Consider the following 22,162-nt stretch of genomic DNA (forward strand, 5'->3'; position numbering starts at 1 on the left):
CTCTTTGTTTTCCTTCTGTTGTTATTATTAAAATATGGAAATAAACATGGTATCTGCAAAGGTCTGTCTCTGCAATTTGCATGTATTAATGGTTTTCCTTTATGACTGGAATCAGCTAATTAGTATGTATAAAAGCCTCACTCTAGATCACTGCACAATTCCTTCAGAGAGCAGATTAATTTTGCTTAATGACACTGTGCATTTTCCCTGCTCTGAAAAGCCCGGCTCTCAGAAAGTGATATGATAATGGAAAATGGATGGAAGAGGCCGACCTGATTCACGGAGATGAAAGATTTCTCTGCAGCTAATTAGCTGCTAATTATACCGGGGCACTTCAGCAGTGACTGGCTGAGTAATGACATACTACTACAGATTAATTTTAGGTGTTCTCTCTCTCTCTCTCTCTCTCTCTCTCTCTGTGTGTGTGTGTGTGTGTAGGCGAGGCTTTCCATTTACCCTCCAGCTCCAAAAAGTTGGCACAGAGCCAGCGGCGAGCAGCCATGCAGTCGTGGAGGTCGTTGAGGGTGAAGAGGTTGGAGGGCACGGGCCCAGTGTATCTGCTGTGAGTGGAGTGCAGCTGGCTGTTTGTGACAGGCTGGCTCACATCTACACCAGTGGGACACGGTACCTACACACACACAAACACACACACACACAAAACAAATTAAATTCATTTCTTTAACTTCTTACATTTCAGTCATGCAATAGCAAACAGTTAAAAGGAGACATCATGAAAGGAATGCTGTGCGTCACCATTATGTACAAGCATGGACAACAATCATATAACAAGACAGTGTGACAGACCCGCTGTCGTGGTCCGAGGGTGTGGGGATGTTGGTGAGCTTTGGTTCTTTTATATTTATTGATTTGGATCACTGTTTTGATTTTATTCTCATGCTGACAATGTTTTTTATTTTTTGTGAGCTTTAAATGAAATTATTGAGTTCTGGTCCCTGTTTTTCATTCCATTGTTGTATTAATCTCCCCAGTCTGTTCTCTCCCCTCTCTCATGTATGTGCCTTCTTTTTTTGTTTATTCTGTCTTTTGTATGTTTCCTGTTTTACTTTGACAGTTTTTCTTGTGTGTTGTCTATGGTTTTAATTCCTGTCTTTTTCCTGCCCATTTCTTAGCCTCAGGTCAGAAACATTTTGTTGTTATTTTATCTAAGTGCTGCAGCTGTGTCCTCTGTGTCAGCTTTAAAGAGCTATAAATAGCTTTTTTCTCCTCTTAAAGTTAGAACTAAATTATAATGCCAAAGGAACATCGGTGACACAAGGACGTCATATTATGTTGTTGTTTTTTGTAACTCAGGTATGGCTCGAGTGTAGTCTGTGAATCCTGTTGATGCTTAAGCAAACAAAAAACTACTGAAAACACTCATTGAGCACTTCATTAGAGACACCTCTGCTATCTAATGCAGTGAAATACAACTGTTTTATGATTAAAAACACTTCTCTAAAGCTCATGCTTCAATTTTTGTTGAATTTATAAAAAAAGTTGATCATTCTGATTCATGGTTATTAGTGTGTGTGTAGTGGGGGTGGTGCAGGTGGATGTGACTGCATTGTAATGAGATGTTTTCTGCTATTTTCTCTAACCAAACAGCACACATAAGTAGGAAATATTTTTCACCCTGTTCACACTGCAGCAACAGCTCTGCTGTCAGAGGAAAGACTTTTTACAACTCACATTAAAAGTACCAATCATCTCACCCGATACTGCAGGCCAGTACAGAGGATGAGGTGGTCGTAGGGCACCTTCTCCCCACTGGACAAGAGGACGTATTTGGACTTCCTTCTGATGCCCACCAACTTCCCCGTCACCACACTGATGAAGGAACGCACTGGGATCTGGGCCAAGTCTCTGCTGCTGTAGGCATGACTGCATGAAGATGAGAAGAAGAAACTTAAACTAATAGAATTATATTAATGTAATTTTCTAATACAAGCCTCCACAATGATGATGATGCACTTTCAGTTAGAAATCTGTATTTCTAATATGCACTGACAATGTCAGTGTCTGTCATCGTTTGTTGCCCGGTCTCTGGCACAGAATTCGGCTCAATTTAAAAAGAAATGTGTACAAATGTTCTTAATGTTTGTGGAAATCACGGTTGAAAATCACCATTGAAAGTATTCTGACTGGCTGCATCACCACTTGGTATGGCAGCTGTAATGCTCTGGACCGCAAAGCACTGCAGCGGGTGGTGAGATCAGCACAGCGCATCACCAGGACTGAACTGCCAGCCATGCCGGATCTCTACAGACAGTGCTGCATGAGGAAGACACAGCGGATCCTCTCTGATCCCAGCCACCCCAGCCACAGACCTTTCACACTCCTGCCGTCCGGCAGGCGGTTCAGGAGCATCCAGACCCGCACTACCAGACACAGGGACAGTTTTTACCCACAAGCCATCAGACTTTTGAACTGCTGACATTCCATACACACCACTACACACTCACTACAATTACAGGACTCTGCACACTGTCACTTCAACAAATGCTACTTAAATGCTCACTGCACAACTTTGTACAACCTGCAGATACTCTTGCACAAACTTGTAAATACCAACTTATCTTAAACGTAAACACCAACTAAATTCTCTAATATTTAATACTTTTTTCCTCTCCTTTTTATTGTTGTTATTATTATTATTATTTTATTACTACCACTGCTATTTTCTGTTATTTTCTTCTCAATATAACTGCACACTCTCTATATGCTCATGTAAAGCTGAGGAGCACGAGCCAAAGAATTTCATTATGGATAAATGTGGCCACAGTGTTTATCTGTACATGACAATAAAACTTGAAACTTGGAAACGTGTACAAGAATCTGCAAATGTGTCTGATTCATTAATGTGAAAGAGGTTGCCTCACATAGTGGCAAATAGCATTGCTTTTAAAGTTTCTTTCATAATATTCTGAAATAATAATAATGTCATGTTGCGTTTACATTTTTCCTTCTAAAACACTGTTTTTAACTGAGTTTAATTACACTTAAAATAATCACACACTCTGGTGTTTTTCCAGCTGTCCGATGGTATGTCGATATATATTCAACATGTTTGGGAATGCGAGATGGCACGAAAAGGTTTTCCATTTTCATGTGCATGTTGTTCTGTTCACTCACCTTGTGGACAGAAATCCAGCGTCCTCGTGGTTGTAGTCGCCGGGGAAACCGTGTGTTGAAATGAGGGTCAGGCTGTTGAACCTCAGGTGAGGGCTGTGAGAGAACAAACAGCAGCGAAAAGCATGAGTGCTGTTCCACATAACGCTGTGAACACACAGTGAGAGGAGGACGCTGGGAAGGACTTCACAGCTTTTGGAAATGCAATCACTGAAACATAAAACTCATGTTACTACTTTAAGTGTGTGAAACTGGAAATTCTAGATAACACTTTGTACATTTTTATACTGTTTGTGTTTTTTTATACTGTTTATTTCAATCATTGGGACTTTATTTACCCCCATCTGATGGTATTTAATCACTAGCTTTTTAATGCCTCACTTAGATATTAGAACATTAAAAAGGTATAAAAGCAAAACCGTGATTTCTGCTGTTTTAAAGGAAAATAGAGGACAGTGGAGACACTGGGAAAACGTGACTTTCCTCCAGGCTGCTCTGGTTCACAATTGAGCCAGCCACGATTTATTATTCTGAAGGGGCTTCTTTGTGCATGGCTATGGAAGGTGTGTGACCCTTCTCCCCACGCATGCAAACAGTGGAATATTCTTTCCTGGCTCGTCGGCCACAGTGAATGCTGCTTGTGATGTAGAGAAGGTGGTTTGGCCAGACTGAACAGCAGGTACCATGCTGCCCAATTATTACGGTCTTACATTTTGCACTGTTTTGTCACATTTAAGTATTTTATAGAAAATACTGAATGCTTTTCTCAATTTTCTCCTGTTATATTTTATGTGAAATGCAAGCAAAAACATCTCTCTCTCTCTCTCTCTCTCTCTCTCACACACACACACACACACACACACACACACACACACACACACACACACATATATATGTACATACATAAATACATATATATATATATACATATATCTGTGCAGATATATGTTTCTATATCTATCTACCTTTTGCCACAACATAGAGTGAAAATGAATAAGGCATGAACTTGCTGATCAGTGTGCAGCAGTGTATTGTGTTGAGCAGATCATTGTGTTGTTGGCTGGCAGGGAGAGCTATTTATATGCCGGTGTGTGTCTGGGCCGTTTTGATGCACACACAAAAAAAAGAAATGGAAAAACAAAATTTTTTTTGAATGAAGTGTTTGCTGGAGATGTATTTAGTTTTGCATTTTGGGTTTTTATGTTTAGACTTTTAAAAAAAATCAGCCAAATATTCAGAAAATGTGTGTAAACAACTGTTGAAGACTGTAATTTCCAACTATTAAGTACTTCGTCCACAGATGTATAAAAACATTTAGAAAAGCAGACTAAAACTAGACACAAAAAGAAGAAAATATGGAATAAAAGTCATAACTCAGTTGATATAGTGATGATTTTGTGTTACGGGAATATAAGGCCAGGAAAAGAATCATAGATAAGCTAAGACAACAAAGCCTTTATTGGTCCCACAGTTGGGAAATTCAAGGATACAATGACACAGTTGACATTTTAGATGCTGAGTAGCAGCAAAATGGAAGTGCAGTGGTTGGATAACAATAGCAGCAAGTACTAAGTATTGCATACTGAGCTATGAGCATATGTCTATTAACATGTTTACTTTTGACAAGAGAGAAGCTTTTTTATTTTTTCTCTACTCTTTCAACATTATTTATCCAGAAAGTTTGCATATGTATGAATAATCAAGAACATTACAGCTCTTTGGCAAAGAAAATAACAAAGTTAGTTTACAGCGGTCAAAGCTACCTTTATCATAATGTTTAAATGTCTTGAACACCTGAGGAATAACAACCTTTCCATATTTCACTTACTCAGGCTAATCAGTCTTCTTCTCAAGTCTGTGTGGGTGTGTCACCACTGACTGACAGATGTTCCTGACAGTCACTTGTGGATACACAAACAGCTAAAGACACCTCGTAGCACACCTCTAGTATACTTTTGTCAAATTTAAGTATCCTCTGTGCTATCTAAGTGTAACAAAACTGCTTAACACCAATTTGACAATAACGAAACTATAACTAAACTTAAGTAACACTGAAACTGGGATGTTGTGTAATGGGTCGTGGTTTTTAACCGGTTACTTAAATAGGTATGCAGACACAGAAACTGCAACGCCAATATTAGACTGAAAAATGTTGCCTGCGTCTGAACTGTTGCGCAAACAGCAGACTGTTATCCACCTTTAACCTGAGAACACAAACATAGCAGAATGGTTTTATGAACTGAAACGGCGGTGCATTGAAACGTTGTCATGATACCCCATCCTGCACCTTTAGCAGCTCATTTACTGCGGACACTGCGTTTTTAATACACTTGAGCTTGATTTAAAGCCGACTCCTGACACCATGATCCAAACGAGAAAACAAGTTCTACAAAATAGAAACTATAACAGATCTGAATGTACTGAACTGAAAACAGCTATTTATACCATTGTCACACTGTCTGGTTTGGTTTTGTTTTTGGGGGGTTTTTTAATCCTCAGTTCGCTGACAAGTTTCCCTTTGTAAAGATTGACAAACGTAAATTACACAGGGCTAAAAAAAGCAGCTCAGGAGTTTAGCTTTAATTCAAAATTCAGTACACTGTTGAGATGACATATTATGGTGCTTTTACATAAATCATAAACCTTTTAAAATTCCTCTGTTTACCAATGTAGGCATGTTTACAAAGCGTAAACCTTCTCAGGTGCACATTCTCCAGCCTGCTGATGCGTTTGTGGTTCCTGAGCATGAAAAACCGGAGCCGTCCGAGCTCTTGTGAGTTTACTGTTGACAGTATAAACCATCTCTTGTGATGCAAATGGCCTCCTTTGTTGTGGCCGACAGGACATTACACAGCTGATAACAGCAGTTCCAGCTCCTACGCAGAGTGAATAGCAAAGTGTGTGTGTGTACCTCGCAGCGTCCAGCCTTATCACCCTGACACTCTGATCACCTCCTGCTCTGTTCTTATCTTTGCTTCCTGCTAAATTAACGCCCACCGGCGCACATTGACAACACCAGACACCAAAATGCTGCTAAACCGATTGTACATGGGAAGGCTGTTGTTTCATATTAGTGAGCAGTTATAGCAGTAGATACATGCAGTGAGGCATGTGGTAAACACACGATGGATGTGCTTGGTTCCTCATATTGAAGAGGTACTTTAAGGTTATATCTGGTATACAGGATTGTTACAGGACTAGAACTACAGCCAAATAACCAAAAACAGACATTTCTGGGTGCTTATTTTACCTGTAAAATATTACAGGTACTATTAAATATCCTGCACCACAGCTCCACGGAGATAATAAACAGAAGCTGATTCCAAAGACACCACCTGGTCAGCTGAATGAAAATCTGCTTAGCACTTCGACGTGAGCCAAAAGTTGCTGGTTTTTATATAATGCTTTTATTAAATGACTCATTATACTGCACATTTTGTAAAGCTGGTCTCAGATCACACCTGTAGGCTGACTGCAGTATTAGTCATAAACCTTGCTGCTCCATGTTAGTGGGTGGTACTCAAATGCCAACCTATGGGAGTGAAAAAATGAGCGAAATAAGCAAAATTCCAGTTTTTATGAATCAGCATCCACACAAGACCGGCAAGTCGCTCTGTCACTGGGAGTTAGCTGCTAGCAGGCATTCAACCTCCAGCTCACTAAAACTCTAATGTATTTACCACCTTGTCATATGTCGATTAATAGTGTCCATTACTTTCATTTACATTTTTCAGTCTCTCGGGATCTGCCCACTTCACATTGGCAGTGATTATTTTGCCCATCACTGACTTTCTGCGGTTTCTGGTCCTCACATTATTACTGATCCTTTTCTTTGTGGACACCACATTACTTACACTAACGAGCAGGTAATAGTATGATAAAGTAGAAGAGGTCATCTACAAATCAGAAGGTTGGTGGTTTGATCCCTGGCTGCTCCTGTTTGCATGCCAAAGATACTGAACTAGGAGTTAGTCCTGACATGTTGATTAAAATGTGAATGTTAGGCTAAGAAGCATTTAGGCATATAAAAAAATGCTTGTGTTATTGAGGCTTGGGTATAAAGTTACTGCTATAACTGTAATTTGGAATGTGATAACTAGCAAGCTGAGAGAACTTCCATCTACTGAAGAAAAAAACAAACAAACAAAAAGGTAAAAATATAAATGATTTGATGAATCACCTAAAGTAACTTTTCTTTCCTTTAAAAGTTCTACATTACTGACCTGTAGATATTAGCATAATAAACACATTTCCCAGCAAACAATATTTATAGCTGGATCAGATAAAAATGCCTCCGTGCTTTGTGTCAGCACTGGTTTAAGCGTTGCTTTCTGACATGAACATGCGAATAATAACAACAACACAATAACACAGCAACAATCTGACAGCGACCACTGTCAAACTTTCTTGTCAATCCATGCCAGAAGATGGATTTTTTGTTGCAGCGCTGAGGCATTATGGCCCATTACTGGCGTCTGGATGCGACAAAATCAGCAGCTCTGGATTTGCTCTGTTATCTGCCGGTGACAGACAGCTGTGGTGACCCTGCAGTCTGACCGCGGTGAGCAGAGGGCTGAGCCGCCGCAGAGCTCTTTATCTGCCTGACCCCGTCCCAGCCAGTAATGGAGTGGGGGGGGGGACTCAATGAGCACAAGGAAATCTGTGTTGGTGTGGAGGCGGGTGGACATTTGGGCAGGGCTGATAAGGGGGGCCCCTCACGGGCCGAAACTGACCCATCTTTCACCCTCTAAATGTGTTGCCGCCTCACCATTAGTCCAGTAGACACTAACTGCCTCATTAGTCAACTCATTAGTGACAGCAAACACAGATCGCTGCAGCAGATCCTGATGGGGGAAACAGTGGAGTGGCTAATTAAAGGGGCCAGCTCTGGCCCAGCTGAATGCCAGGCCTCACACAGCTGCGTGTGCCTGCCCCGGCACCGCCGCAGTGCCAGCCTCACCGGCTCTATGAGCGCTGAGAGATCTCGCTCTCTCAAAACAACAACCCTGGTTGCCTGGCAGCTATCAGCTGGCTCTGAATCAGCAGCCCTCTGCTTCTTATTATTTGCTGGAGCAGTTAATCTCAGAGAGCGAGGATAGAGGCAAACAGAAGACGCCTGAGCTGGAGTCAAGTGACATTTCCAGAGGTTTGGATTCCTGGCATGAAAGGTGATAAAGAAATGAAAAAGAAGCTCGAGTGAGAGGCTCTGGGCTACTCGGGCGCATCAGCCCGTATTTTAACCAAGATCGCCTAAACACGTTTCATTATAACATCTGCCAGATCTCTATTACAGCACCTGCATCATCACCGTGTTCTTCTTCTTTGCCACATGCAGTGTGACCTGTTTGTGCTTATAGCAGACATCATTGTCTGCAGACAGTTACTGATTCAGAAACATGAGGTGCATGTTTAAGTGTTTGTACTACAGGTTGCGCCACTTGATGATTCTGAGTGCCATTTACACAGACTTTCATTATTAGACATATATGGACACATCCACTGCGACCTATTTTGAATATGTAATCTTAAACACAAATTAATTTTAGCAGTTTAATCAATGCCATAAGAGCAACTTTAAAAGTTCAATCAATTTTTATTAAACATGAGTAAACATGATAAATTTATCAGGAACTACTTTTAGAGGTGGATTAATCCATATTTGATCCTGTGAGTATTTGGGGCAACCGGCTGGTGTGTATGGTCAGATTGAATATGACTATAATGATTCATGAAGGAATATGTCACATGTTGGTGGCAACAGTGGCACTCTATGGCACAAAGGAACAATATTGTATACATCGGGCTTTGGTTACACTTGTACGTGGCACATTTACATCCGCCTGTTCACCACAAACTACCCGACAGACAGAAACTCTTGGGAGCACTTTGAGTGTATAGGTGAGATTCTGAGCAGCTAATGAAGCTGTGTGCCGTGTGCAGCAGAGCTGTGTGCTCTGTGCTTGATGGGGACTTGGAGATGATAAGGTACATACACAATGCACAGATGGTGAGAGGTTTCTGTGAGAGGCTTAATAAAGGCTTGAGCAAATTTTTGCCCCGGGACACCAAACAGCTAATCGGATCAGAGCGAAACAGGAAAAATGCTGTCACTCCTGCCACAAATTTAGAAAGTACAGCCGCAATCAATCCTGGAGTTAGTTCAGAGGCAGACTCACCAGGAACAAAGCACCTCGAGGAAAGCTAAACCTGTGTCCGAAGATCCCACCAGCACAATCCGGGTATTAATGGTGACCTTTGGCTCCATGGTCAACTTTCTGCTGACGAGGCTGAGAGCAAACGGCGCCTAAGAGAAACAAAGAGAGGAGACGGTCTGTCACGTTTACCCCCATCTGAAGGCGACACATCACTCCCAGAACGACTGACACCATTTTCAAGAAATTAAATAAATGCAGCAAATGTACTTATCATTACATAATGACCTGTCCAATTTCTCCCATTCACAGCTCAGCAGATTTCATCAGGGCGCCTCATCAGCCTGCAAGCTTTCAGCTTTTCTCTTTATACTCTGTGACATTCAAGCGCGACTCGTGCTGAATCTTAGGCCCTAAACGTCTGTGCTGTGTGAAACTTAATGGACACGCCATCAATCATGCTTTTCACCAGTTTTCAAAAAAGTTCACAAGCGTTTGAGCAGAAACGGCTCAAAGCAAACATTTCACAAACAAGTTCAGCTGACTTAAAGGGATTTTCTTGCGTAAAAGGAAAAAGGAAATTACATTAAATGCTGCAAATTTCCAACAGCATATGAACTTTTTATACATCTTTTTTCAAGGGAAGAAGAATTTCAATGAGCTGACACGCAATCTGCCAAAATATGCAGAGTCCTGCCTCCCTGCATAAGCGTATAATTACAAGTAGCATGAATAACATTTCGTGCAAAGCACATTTAATTTTAGCCAAAACGGAAAGCCCGCAGGGATGGGAACGGATCAAATGTGTGACCTGAGAGTTAAGGAACCCTTTTCTCCAACAATCACAAAAGCGTCCCACCGGAATTGGTCGAACACGCCGTTCCAATTTCCCAATTCTCCAAGGCCAATCGTCTCTCTCGCCTCCTCTCACTGTGATCTGAGGCAGCTAATGTCGCCTTCATTTTCTATAATTAGACAGATTGGCCCCACAATGCACCTTATTGGATGAAAACAACACTGAGCAAAAAAAAAAAGTAAAAGAAAAAAAGTGTGTGTGTGTGTGGGGGGGGGGGGGGGGGGGGGGGGGGGCATGGGTGGAATTAACCTTTGTGTGATATTCAAATAAATTTCCACGAGGGCATGTGAGCCCGACATCTGTCACATACACAGAGGTGTTTTGGCACAGGTTTGACTGTGGGAGGAAAACGAAAGAAGCCTTGGTTATTTTATATGATAAATAAGCCACACACTGAAAATTTTGAAGCATCAAAAAGTCACAAAAATTAAACTTTGCAGGTCTGATTTTGAATTGTGTTTCGTAATTTAGTATATACCAAGCTTTTGTTTTGAAGCAACATATTTCAAAAAAGGTTGAGAGGTGTGTAATGCTTAAAAACACTTAATGGAACAACTAATTAAGTTAATTAGTACATTGATTGTGAATGAAAACTATCCCGCAGAAGCTAAACCATGTGTATGCAGCCCTCTGGGTAATTTTAATTTTAGCAATACAATGCAAAACCACATTCTGCAATTATTCCAGCTGCACGAGCCTCTGAGTACAGACTATTTATAAAAATGTCTGTGATTACTAAACAATTAATGCCACATTTTGGTCCTCAAATTAAAGCTGAGAGCGTGTACTTTCATGTTATTTGAATATTTTTGTACAGAGAGTTAAAACCTGAAAAATGTGCTCCAAAATAGATGGGTGTAACTGTATTTTTCATTTTTTTCATTTGGTCTTTGTACAACATGACGGAAACAGGGTTTCATCTCAGGAACTTATGTAAGCAGTAAAAGTCAATTTGTCTTTATTTTAATTTTGAATGCACAGGCTCATTATTTTTTATTTTTTGCTTGACTGGAGATAAAGTAGCCTTAGAGTCAATATGTTATGTATATTGTGTGATTGCTGCAGGTAATACTAGGTTAAATCATGCAGCAACCACTGATGCTGAAAAACAAAATGAATTTCATGCAATAATCTGCAGTTCCACTAACGACCACATGAGGCAAGCTCCAAAGTGAGTCGATCCCCAGATGTCTGGGTTAAAATGCCTTACCAGTATTAAAAAAGCATGTTTAAAAACTGGTGCAAAAAGAGTGTTTTGGGTACTTTTATGCATAAAAACTTCCCAGTGGGAATTTTGTCATAACTGGATACTGGAGTTATGGGTATGGAGGTATGGCTATTATGACTGATTATATTATATTATTGCAAACTGAGCCTGTGCTTCTTTTGCTGAGTGAAACTCCAGTATTTTATAGGTTTGCTATTTTGCACTAATTATCAGACAGGTGTGTGTTTGTGTGTTACATCCATGTAGTTTATGAATGCAGACTGATAACAAGTTGTCAGAATTAGATGAACTCCACCCTCTGGTCCAAATACGGTCACTCAAAAAAACCAACATGGGTCCAACAATTTTCCACATACTACTCCTGAGAAGTTGTCTAAAGCTAATTTAAGCAAGTTTTATTACCTGAAAGATGATTAAGAAAAAATAATGAACAGACTGCATTACTGTTGTCTAAATTATATTACATTTATAAATATAAACTGGGACATCCTGTTTGAATATGTAAATGAATATGAAACTAGAAAAATTTGCATTTCCTACAAAAATGCTGTGTGGATGCCTTAACGCTGAAGCTGTCTGCTGAAAAGCTGAAAAAGATGAAAAGTTGCAAAAAGTTTATGGTGGTGTAAAAAAACATGCCTCCCTGAGGAGGATTTGAACCTGGCCCTCCTGGGCTCAAGGCAGAGACTCATCTCACTGTGCCAAACTCACTCTCACACGGAAAGAGATGGAAAGACTGACAATTATGGTGGAATGAGCAGAAGCGGCTGAGAATTGTGCTGATAAGAGGTGAAAAGGCTGAAAATTTTGCAGAAAAGAGGTGAATCAGCAGAATTTCTGCATAAAAGAGGCAAAGAAGCAGAAACTTGCGCTGAAAAGAGATGAATCAGCAGAATTTCTGCTGAAAAGAGTTTTTTTTTCTGAAAACAGCCAAAAAAGCTGGAATTTGTGCTGAAAAGGGGTGAAGAAGCTAAAGTATACCAAATCAAAGTATTTGTGCCAAAACATAGTGTTTCTGCCATATTGTGGTACTACTACATTACAACATGAATAGGGATTAAAGATGAAAGAAACTGGCAACAAATTCCTCCACTACAAACCAGTCTGATACCACTTCTTTGCAGTGTTCACATTTTCACATTTAGTAAGGCACTACCCAAAAGGCGCCACAAGAGGGCACTCCAACACAAGAGATGACCTATGTACACTGATGCACTTAGTAACAGTCAGCCTCCTACTTTGCCACTACGTAATACAGCGGAAATACAGTAGCAGAAATACAATGTTTTTGCAGAAACACTGTAATTTCACTCAAATACTATGAAATAGCAGTAATACTATGATTTGGCAGAAATACTATGTTTCAGTACAAATACTATGACAAAGCAGAAATACTATGACTTAGAAGTAATACTATAACAAAAGGGATTCCTCAAAATACTATGAAATTGCAGTAATTCTATGATTTGGCAGAAATACTGTACTTCGTACAAATACAATGCTTTGGTAAAAATACTATATTTTGATTTGAACTCTATGATTTGAAAAAGATGAAAGCATTGAAAAAGGTGAAAAGGCTGAAAATTTTGCAGAAAGGAGATGAATCAGCAGAATTTCTGCAGAAAAGAGGCAAAGAAGCAGAACGTTGTGCTGAAAAGAGGTGAATGAGCATAATGTCTGCAAAAAAGAGGCAGAACAACCTGGTTCTGCTCAAATTCACCAATCAGAGCTACTGCCTCTGTCTGCTTCATTAGGCTGTGTACTTGTATGTATTTCGGCCCATATTAGAAAAACTGCTAAACTCACAAAACTTTGCAGAATTGTAATAAATGATCAATATAAATTACAGGTCTGTGATTTTTGTAGTGAAAAAAAACCACGTTGGCCAAGCTGGGATTGAACCCACGACCTTTGTGCTGCAGAGCCGTGTCATTACTGATTGCGCCACCTGGAAAGGGGGCGGCGGCCTGAAAGACAGAGACTTCAGCAGTCAGAAATAGATCGCGGTGAAAGGCGAAAAACGCCGGTTTTTGGTGTTACAAAACGTCGTGTAACTCAAAAACTAGGAGGGCTAGCAGCATAATTCTTGTACTGGGTGAATCAGCGGACTTTGGTGTACTTTGACTGCGATTTCCATTGCTCTTTGTACCTCTGTCGCGGAGATATGACGAGAGAAGAAACGGCTTCATTTCCAGAGTTTAAAGACGGAGAGAAGGACAGATTTCCACCCCTGGAACAAACGTAATTCATTGCTCAACGGTAAGATAATTGTAAAAACTGCTTCCACTGTGAGTGTCAGCAGTGTCTGAAGATATATTGGCACAAGCCTCATGTCCTAACTTTGCTTTGTTAAAGAGATATGGCGATTTGAAAATGCCTCCCGTTACAGAATTTCAGCTCTGAATTTCAAAACCTCCACATAGACTTTGAATGGGAACTTGTCAGACCTTGTGTCACTTCGAGGCAAATTGCGAAAAAACGGTAAATCTCACAATAAAGATAGTAACATTGTCTGAAAGCCAGCAAAAATACCTACGTTTTGATGTATAATTTGTGGGGGTTGAGTGGAAATTGAGCGAGTAGCAAGAAGTTGTTCAGACATGAAGAGAAAATTCAGAACAGACCAGCACACACTCTGAGTTAATTGCATAGCAACCATAGCAACGCATGTATTTTCTGAAAAATCACAATTTTGCAACTGAAAACTTAAAGAGAGATAAGATTAAAACGGTAGAAGATCTGAAAAAGCTGAATCACACAGGAATAGCCCAATAATCTGAGAACATTTTAAAGTTTGAATGGAGTTTCTAGGTGAAAGTATGAGGAAGCAGTTAAGTTTGAAAACCAAGAAAGTTTTAGCAGAATTGTGGAAGTTTTCCATTCATTTCAATGGGACAAATTAAAGGAAAAAAGTGTAATATTTTAAAAAGTATAATAGTAATAAACACCAAAAGTCATAGCTGGAATTAGCAGTAAGAGCAGAACAGTTTAGAGTTTGAACTGAGAAAATCGGCTGAAAACTGAGGGAGTAGTTAAGTGCCGAAAAACGTACGGAAGCAACCAGAATAATAAAGAATAAAGAGAAACAGGAAAACAATAGTGTGGATGCCATGAGGCATCCACACAATAATAAAGAATAAAGAGAAACAGGAAAACAATAGTGTGGATGCCATGAGGCATCCACACAATTTGCATTTCCTGCGAAAATGCTGTGTGGATGCCTTAACGCTGAAGCTGTCTGCTGAAAAGCTGAAAAAGATGAAAAGTTGCAAAAAGTTTATGGTGGTGAAAAAAAAAAAAAAGGTCACCCTGAGCAGGATTTGAACCTGGTCCTCCTAGTCTAAAGGCAGCTACTCATCTTACTGAGCCAAACTCATTCTCACAAAGAAGAGGTGGACAGACTGACCATTCTGCTGAAATGAGCAGAAGCTGCTGAGAATTGTGCTGATAAGAGGTGAGAAGACTGAAAATTTTGCAGAAAAGAGGTGACTCAGCAGAATTTTTGCTGAAAAGAGATAAAGAAGCAGAAAGTTGCGCTGAAAAGAGATGAATCAGCAGAATTTCTGCTCAAAAGAGGTTTTTTCTGAAAACAGCTGAGATTTGTGGTGATAACAGGTGAAAACGCTGAAAAATTTGCAGAAGAGGTGAATAAGCAGAATTTGGGCTGAAAAGAAGTGAAAATTCTGCTGAAAAGAGTTCAATCAGCAGAATTTCTGCTGAAAAGAGTTCTGCAGAACTCTTTTCAGAATTCTGCTGAAAAGACGTTTTTGCTGAAAACAGCAGAAAAAGCTGGGATTTGTGCTGAAAAGTGGTGAAAAAACTGAAATATTTTACTGAAAAGGGGTGAAAAAGCTGAAATTGAGTTAAAAAAAGTTTAACTGTTAACTGAAAGAAATGTTGCCATAAGAGGGATTTGAACCCAGGCCTCCCAGTCTGAGAACGGATGCTCATCTCACTGAGCTAAAACACAGGTCATCCCGGCAAGGAAAATCAGTGAGGCCACTGATGATATGGCAGAAATGGGCAAAAAATATTGCAAAAAAAAATTCAATATCTCAAAAAGTATAGAAGTTATGAGCACCAAAAGTCATAGCAGGAATTAGCAGAAAGAGCAGAATTTTTTAAAGTTTGAATGGCGAAAATCGGATAAAAACTGTGGGAGTAGTTAAGTGCCGAAAAACGTACGGAAGCAACCAGAATAATAAAGAATAAAGAGAAACAGGAAAACAATAGTGTGGATGCCTTGAGGCATCCACACAATGAGCAGCACACTGGCTCTGAAAAGTCTGTGACAGCTTTTTGGTGATGACACTGACTTGCCAGTATCATGTGCGCCTTAATTTTGAAGATAAGATCATGTCATGACCGTTTTCTGGTTCATTTAGACTAGCCTTTACCCTGAAGAGAAAAAACATCTCATATTATTGTTTGCATGCATATCAAGTTTGTCTGTTCTATTAACTTTTAAAATAGATAAGACAAAACAGTGATTTTTAAGCTGATGTCTCATGCAGCTCCTGTAGGTCGACATTTATTGAAACTGAGCTTTACTTTATATGTAAAAACCCTTCATTTGTTATCATATACAGGAAAAATTAAATGCCTAGATGCATCCGTCTGAATACTGCAGGAATTAACCAGATGAGGTAATCAGATGAACAAAGCTCCCGTCTCATCTGCATGTGAGGTGGAGCAGGTGCAGTCGCTCTTATCGCGCTGGAGGTGCCTCACCTTTGCCGCACACAATGACCACGGCACTGCGTAACATGATCCCGTATTGACAGAGAGGGAACAGGTGCTTTAAATTTGATTAATCATCCCGGGGCCGACATCGGGAGGAGGCTGGGACAAAGATCTCGGAGGCGAAGCTGTTATCAGTATGGCAGCGTGGAAATCATGACTGGCATGGGGCTGGCGGGAGGGGAGGGGGGTGATGGAGTGAAATGAACATGTTAGTGTACATGGTGACGCCTCAGGTGGAAAGAGCGCTGCTGAACATGGGGTAAATATTTGAAGTGCAGGATGTTAAAATCAATCAGCCAGGCTTTAAGCCCCAAACATGGTTGACAGCTGAAACCATGCCATTATTCACACAGGCTACTTTCACCTGCTTTTCTCCACCTTTTACTGAAGTCATCTTAAAAAGGGGCACTTCACATTTACAGAAAAAAATATGCCTTAAACAGAGCGACAAACCAAGGTACTAAAACCCAGGCTGTTAGTTTCATTTTGAAGTGACCGATGCTCAAACATTTCATTTTCTTTATTCTGTTGCACTTTTTCCCTTTACTGAATCAACTTATAGTGAAAATCAGGCAGCAGGTGACAGCTGCACGTGGAAGATAATGCAAGTGTTTTCTCTCACTTTCAAATAATTAATCTCAGCTTTTTATTATCATCAGTGCTGAGCTGACACACAAACAGGTGAGTATTACTCTTCAAAAAGCATCAAAGCTGATCTGAAGGAAAGTGATGGCCCGACACCTGCCTGAAACACTCTGTGCTGGTTTTCCTTTCATTTGTATGTTTAGTTACAAGAACAGACCTGCGACAGATGGTCTGACTCCCCTCAGGGCATGGTCTCAACATCATGGAGTCAGTCTGGGATTACATGAACAGACAGAAGACTGAGACTATAAGACTGAAGCCACAGAAGATGCTGGAACAATAAACATACCAAAAACCTTAGTGCCATTCTCGGACCCAAATCATCGATGTCCTCGGCAGAATGTGTCACTCATTCAACAAAACCTTAAACCCTTTTCACTGAGTCAGACACAATCTGTCCTTCCCTAAAATACTCTAAACACATTCTCAAACACTAAAACACAAAAAAGCGAACCACAAAGATAGAATTGGAGGAAAACTACAACACAGAAGTCCGATCTTAAGCAGTTCTCTGATGAAATTTAATCAATATATGCCGGTTCGGAGGGTGTCTGAGGTTGATTCCAGCAATGGATGGAAACACTGAGAGGCAGTGAAGTAATCGGAAGGGCAATCTGTGACACGGCATATTTGTTTACATGGACTCACAATGACAAGAAACAAAAGAAATGACCTCATTCCACGTTTCTATAACAACAACATAAGGTTTACTTGATTCATGCTTCTCATAACCATGTTGGGGTAATGTGGAACTGACCACTTATAAAGTCTTATGAGCTATTCAATACAAGCAAATGTAAGTGTACAAAGATTTAGTATACATTCCTTCCACTTATCCAGTTCAGGGTGACAATGGGGCTGAACACTGTTTGTTTCATATCTGAATGAGTGAATTAGGACAAAGAAGTAGGAAGAACGACTGCAGCCACAATCTCAGGTCTTTACTGTATCCTGATATTTCATTTCATCTCATCAGTAAAACTGTAAAACTGGAGCACAACTGGAAATACACACTACATTTTTTATGAATGGTGCAACAAATGCTGTAATCTTCACTGGTTCTAGGTGTTATCTGAATGATCATCTGCTATTTTGAGTGGAGGTTTAACAGTTTGGATGTGTTTGTGAGGTTTTACCTGAGAAGTCTTGGCTCTTTTGTGTACACAGCTTTGAGCCTGAGACAGTTAAATCCTCAAAGGATTTCCCTAAAAGTTAAAAGACTAAATCTCATCTTCTGAGCCAAACACTGTGTGCTGATTAGTCCATCATGCTTTTTTGCACATGAATGTGGGAGGACTTTTGTAGTTAATCCTCAGTAGAGTAGTTTAAAAACATTTGTTTCAAAGTGAATGTGATAAACTGTTGTAGGTGTGGGGAAAAAAGCTGCTCAGAAGCATCTCTAAAACATGAACGTTCATTCCATCAAACTGTGCACTTCATCCTCCAGCAGTGAGTTTCTCCTGCATACCTACAGTTTGTCTTAACTCTTTTGAAACAGCACCGCCTGGTGGCCACATGCGCACCCTGCTGTGCTCCCTGCCATCTAAACTCCCTGGCAGGAGGCTTCCTGTCAGCCTGCTGCTGTTGTGCCCACCTGGTGCTCTGTGAGCCGCCTAGACGGGGCGTTGATGCCAAGCTCCTCCAGCGGGTAGATGATCTGGCGTCGTGGGCAGACGGGGACGGCGCAGTTGAGGACATAATGCAGATGGTGGACGCAGGAATTCTGAGTGCAGAGAAAGAGGGCATGGAGTCAGTGAGCACAGAAAGGGAAAATCCCATCGGAGGTTAAACAGCAATCAGTTTGGGGCTTTTGGGGGGGGGGGGGGGGGGGTGCAACTGGAAAGCTACGTGGTGATAACGAGCTCGGGTGAAGAGTTAGATGATACAAGCGTTACACCACTGACACACACTGCCCAAGCACAGCTAATTCTCTGCTTATCTTCTGCCATTATTCCATTTTCACATCACGATCACCCAATCTGGTGCTTGTTTGTGGAAGGTAATTAGCAGAGGAAGTGGAGGTCTCTACACGTTGAGGAAATGTCTTATTATGGCGTGGAGAGGTTGAGCTGGCAGCGCTGTCGACACCTGCTGCCCCGACCTCGGGGACCGGCAGCCTGCTGTAAAAAATGACCTGCTGACAGGCGCAACACGACCACAAACCCATCTCGCTGATCAAGTTAGACGGCCACGGAGCACAATCCATACCCAACCTGCTCTCTCCATAAATAAAAGTTTGCTGAATTAGAGGAAACCATTAAATGAATAAAACTCAATATAAAAACATTTGGTTTTATTTATGTTTTTACGGGGTTGTGAAAAAATTGTTTCTCCTGGCTTTCAACAGCTTATTTTCCCTTCCTGCTGGAGGGATGATCTAATCTAACTCTGCCTTTATTCAGGCTTTCTGTGACTTAAGTCAAAGTAATCAGTGATAATCCAACACAGAACTAATACAAACTGAATTACTTAACGAATTACTTAACGAATTTATTAGACCACCTGTCATAAAAACAAGAAGGCAAATGTTTTGAAAATCCATTAACATCAGACAGCATTCAGCCAATGATTATGTCCTACTGTACAGTTGCACTATTTTATCAGATAGTGTTTTCCAAAGTGATTCATGATCAGAACGTAAAACACATTTACATGTATAGATTCATTCCAAAGGGCTCTCATGCCTCAGAAAGCATAACAAACCGACATACCGACGATTTGTTACATAGCGTTGGTATGTTACGTGATGGGATGAGGACATGTTGCGTGGGTCATATACAGCCTGAAAATACGGTTAAAACTTAAAAATCTATATGCACTCCTTTTCCAAAGCCAACCTGTGGGCCGGACTCCCAGGCCAAATCTGGCCTCTGGGTTTTATGTTTGACACCCCTCATCTAGACTGATTGTGTACCTTTACTGACTACCTGTGCATGCACTATCTTGCTACCTAGACTGGGGTTTTATAGTCACATGATCTGTGTAAAATGGATTTGTCTTTTTTTTTTAACACTTTTTACAGCGTGCGCTCGTTAGTTTGTTACACTAATGAAAACGTGTCAGAGCAGCCTTGCACCCCAGCTGGAAGTGGCCCAGTGGTTAAGGGCTAAGCAAGGACCTGGAAGCCCCGTGCACTCACCTTCTGGCTGTGGTAGGGGGGGTAGGTTCGGAGGTACAGGCAGGATTTGCGAGCCTGCCGGAGAACCTCCTTAAAGAAGTTCTTGGAGAAGTGTTGGACGGTGGTTTTGAGGACGAAGTGGAGTATCTGAGCGTGCTCATCGTAGCCATGGTGGCTGAAGTAGATGAAGCTCTCGATGTTGTAGTGAGCACGGATGTACTCGATGTCCTGACAAAGACACAGATTCATGTGAGCTTGACGACAGAGGAACAAATTTCAGGAGTAATATTTTAGGTTTTTCTCCTTTTATGTTGTACATTTTGCTTATTGCAGTTCTTTTGCCTTTGTTGCCTATTACTGTGTTATTAGACCATGATAAAGTATTGGTATGCCATGTCATATAATAGCTACATTATTAAGAATTAATTAAAGCTATTAATATAACTTTAATTAATGTTATTTTATCTTATTTCAAATTAGTATTTTATTTAATAGAATATTTTCTTAATTATTTATATTGTTTAATTGTTTTAACTGTTGTTGTTGAAGGTTTGCTTTTTTTTTTGCAAGTATCCCATGTCCACAATGTGTCCTAATTGGCCATTTAGCATTAAAAATAATAAATAAAAACAAATAAAAGCGGCAGATCGATGCAGCATAAAAATGAATATGAAGCACAATTCCTAATGGAAAAAAAAATTCCAGACTTTAATCATATAAAGCGCAGCTCTTTAGTCAGAGAAGAAGTGAATAGCCAGGCTAGTGTTCAAAACAGCTCGCTGGCAACTCCATTTACCTTTTATTAGAGATCTTTTTGCTCCTTTAAGGCAGAATGGGGGTTTAAATGGTCAAACACTTCACACTTTTACTAATAAACCAGACTTCTAGTACCTGCTCGTCCTTGATGATTACTATCCCAACTAACTCTGCTTCTGCCTGGGTGACGAAGGCCTGCAGTGGAACGGCATCCTGAGGAACAAGTGAACCAAACAAAAACACGTCAAATTTCCGTGATTCCACTGAACTACACACGAGCAGAGTGCACTTTACTTGTAGCTGAGACCAGTGCCATGAATACACATGAAGTGGCTGCATTCTCATTTGAGAAGTAATTATCAGTGTTGGAGCTGCGGCAGTGACAGCTGGGGTGTCAGTCAGAGAGGAAAATCCGTTCAGCTGAATTCTCACCAATCTGTTCCCTGGCACACGAGCCGATATTCCTCGTTATTCCAAGACAATCATCACACCGCTCCAGTTACACTCGACGGTCCAAATTAATCACCATCTCATTTTTTTAAAGTTAAGGGGAGCAAAAAGAGTCTTACTAGCCTTAAATTTACTATATTAACCCTTTGTTGACGTCTCTGGGTTTGGAGTCCTGTTTTGACTTTGTTTATCTCAGGATGTGTTTCAGATTTTATGATATTGTTTTTTTAACTCTTGGTTTTTGTTTTGGTGCGCAGGGCAGAGTTTTCTGCCTGCCTGCCTCCACCTGTATTACCTCCTGTCTGCTCCTCTTACCTGTTTCCTGCTATCTGCCAACATTCCCTGTCTAACATCCATGTTTCCTAAATTTTGGAACTGCGGTCAAGTTAGTCAAGTTAGTTTAAGAAAGGTTTGGAATGAATGAAATGACCCTGAAGTATCTGCATGGCAGCTGTAATAAGAGCTGTCTGACTTCTTTAAAGAGTAAGGAAAGGTGCTTTTATGCTTCCTTTAGCAGAGGACACACTGGAGCATCTTTAACGAAAAGAAAGCAGATACTACTGCTTCAGGATCATCATTAATTAGTTTTACTTCAGAGAGTTACATGAAGGCTGAAGAAAATCAGGAGTTACAAACATAATAAGCTAATCTCAGAGTCACAAAAAACCTTCTTTGATTTCACAGATGAGATGAAGTAGATGTTCCTCTTTGCTTAAAATACAACCTTGATATTAAAGTGATTTTCATATCCAGTTTTGTCAAAGTCTTATTTAAACAGAACTTGTTACGAGTTGTTTCAACTTGTAGTTGAAACTCATTTTCAGCAGATATATCTGAATGTGTGAATATTTGTCTGATCTAAAGCACAGCTGAGATCTGTCTTTGTGAATCTGACTGCAGGTGTGTTAATAACAGTGTTTGTTGGCTGACCCGGTCACAGCCGGCCTCGTAGTAGCGGTCCAGGTCCTGCAGCAAAGACTCATTCAGACTCAGATCCTTCACCAGAGCAGAGACAGCAGAGCGGTCCACAGCCACGGCCGGCCTCACGCTCAAAGACCTGTGGGGAAAAAACACTTTTTTCCCCA

The 22,162-nt window shown here is 40.5% G+C and overlaps 1 protein-coding gene across 1 annotated transcript in view; it reads right to left on the reverse strand.

The window, feature by feature from the left end:
* cfap61 (cilia and flagella associated protein 61) overlaps window positions 1–22,162 on the reverse strand; it is a 47,241-nt gene that overhangs the window by 12,572 nt on the left and 12,507 nt on the right. Inside the window, exons 11-18 of the mRNA XM_063494683.1 lie at window positions 22,008–22,134; window positions 20,763–20,840; window positions 19,893–20,099; window positions 18,348–18,476; window positions 9,306–9,433; window positions 3,133–3,225; window positions 1,713–1,881; window positions 457–628 (exon numbers count right to left, since the gene is read on the reverse strand). Of these exons, the coding sequence (XP_063350753.1) occupies window positions 457–628; window positions 1,713–1,881; window positions 3,133–3,225; window positions 9,306–9,433; window positions 18,348–18,476; window positions 19,893–20,099; window positions 20,763–20,840; window positions 22,008–22,134 (1,103 nt within the window). The remainder of the gene's footprint in view (window positions 1–456; window positions 629–1,712; window positions 1,882–3,132; window positions 3,226–9,305; window positions 9,434–18,347; window positions 18,477–19,892; window positions 20,100–20,762; window positions 20,841–22,007; window positions 22,135–22,162) is intronic.

This window comes from Pelmatolapia mariae, linkage group LG15 (genome assembly GCF_036321145.2).
Source record: "Pelmatolapia mariae isolate MD_Pm_ZW linkage group LG15, Pm_UMD_F_2, whole genome shotgun sequence".
NCBI lineage: Eukaryota > Metazoa > Chordata > Actinopteri > Cichliformes > Cichlidae > Pelmatolapia > Pelmatolapia mariae.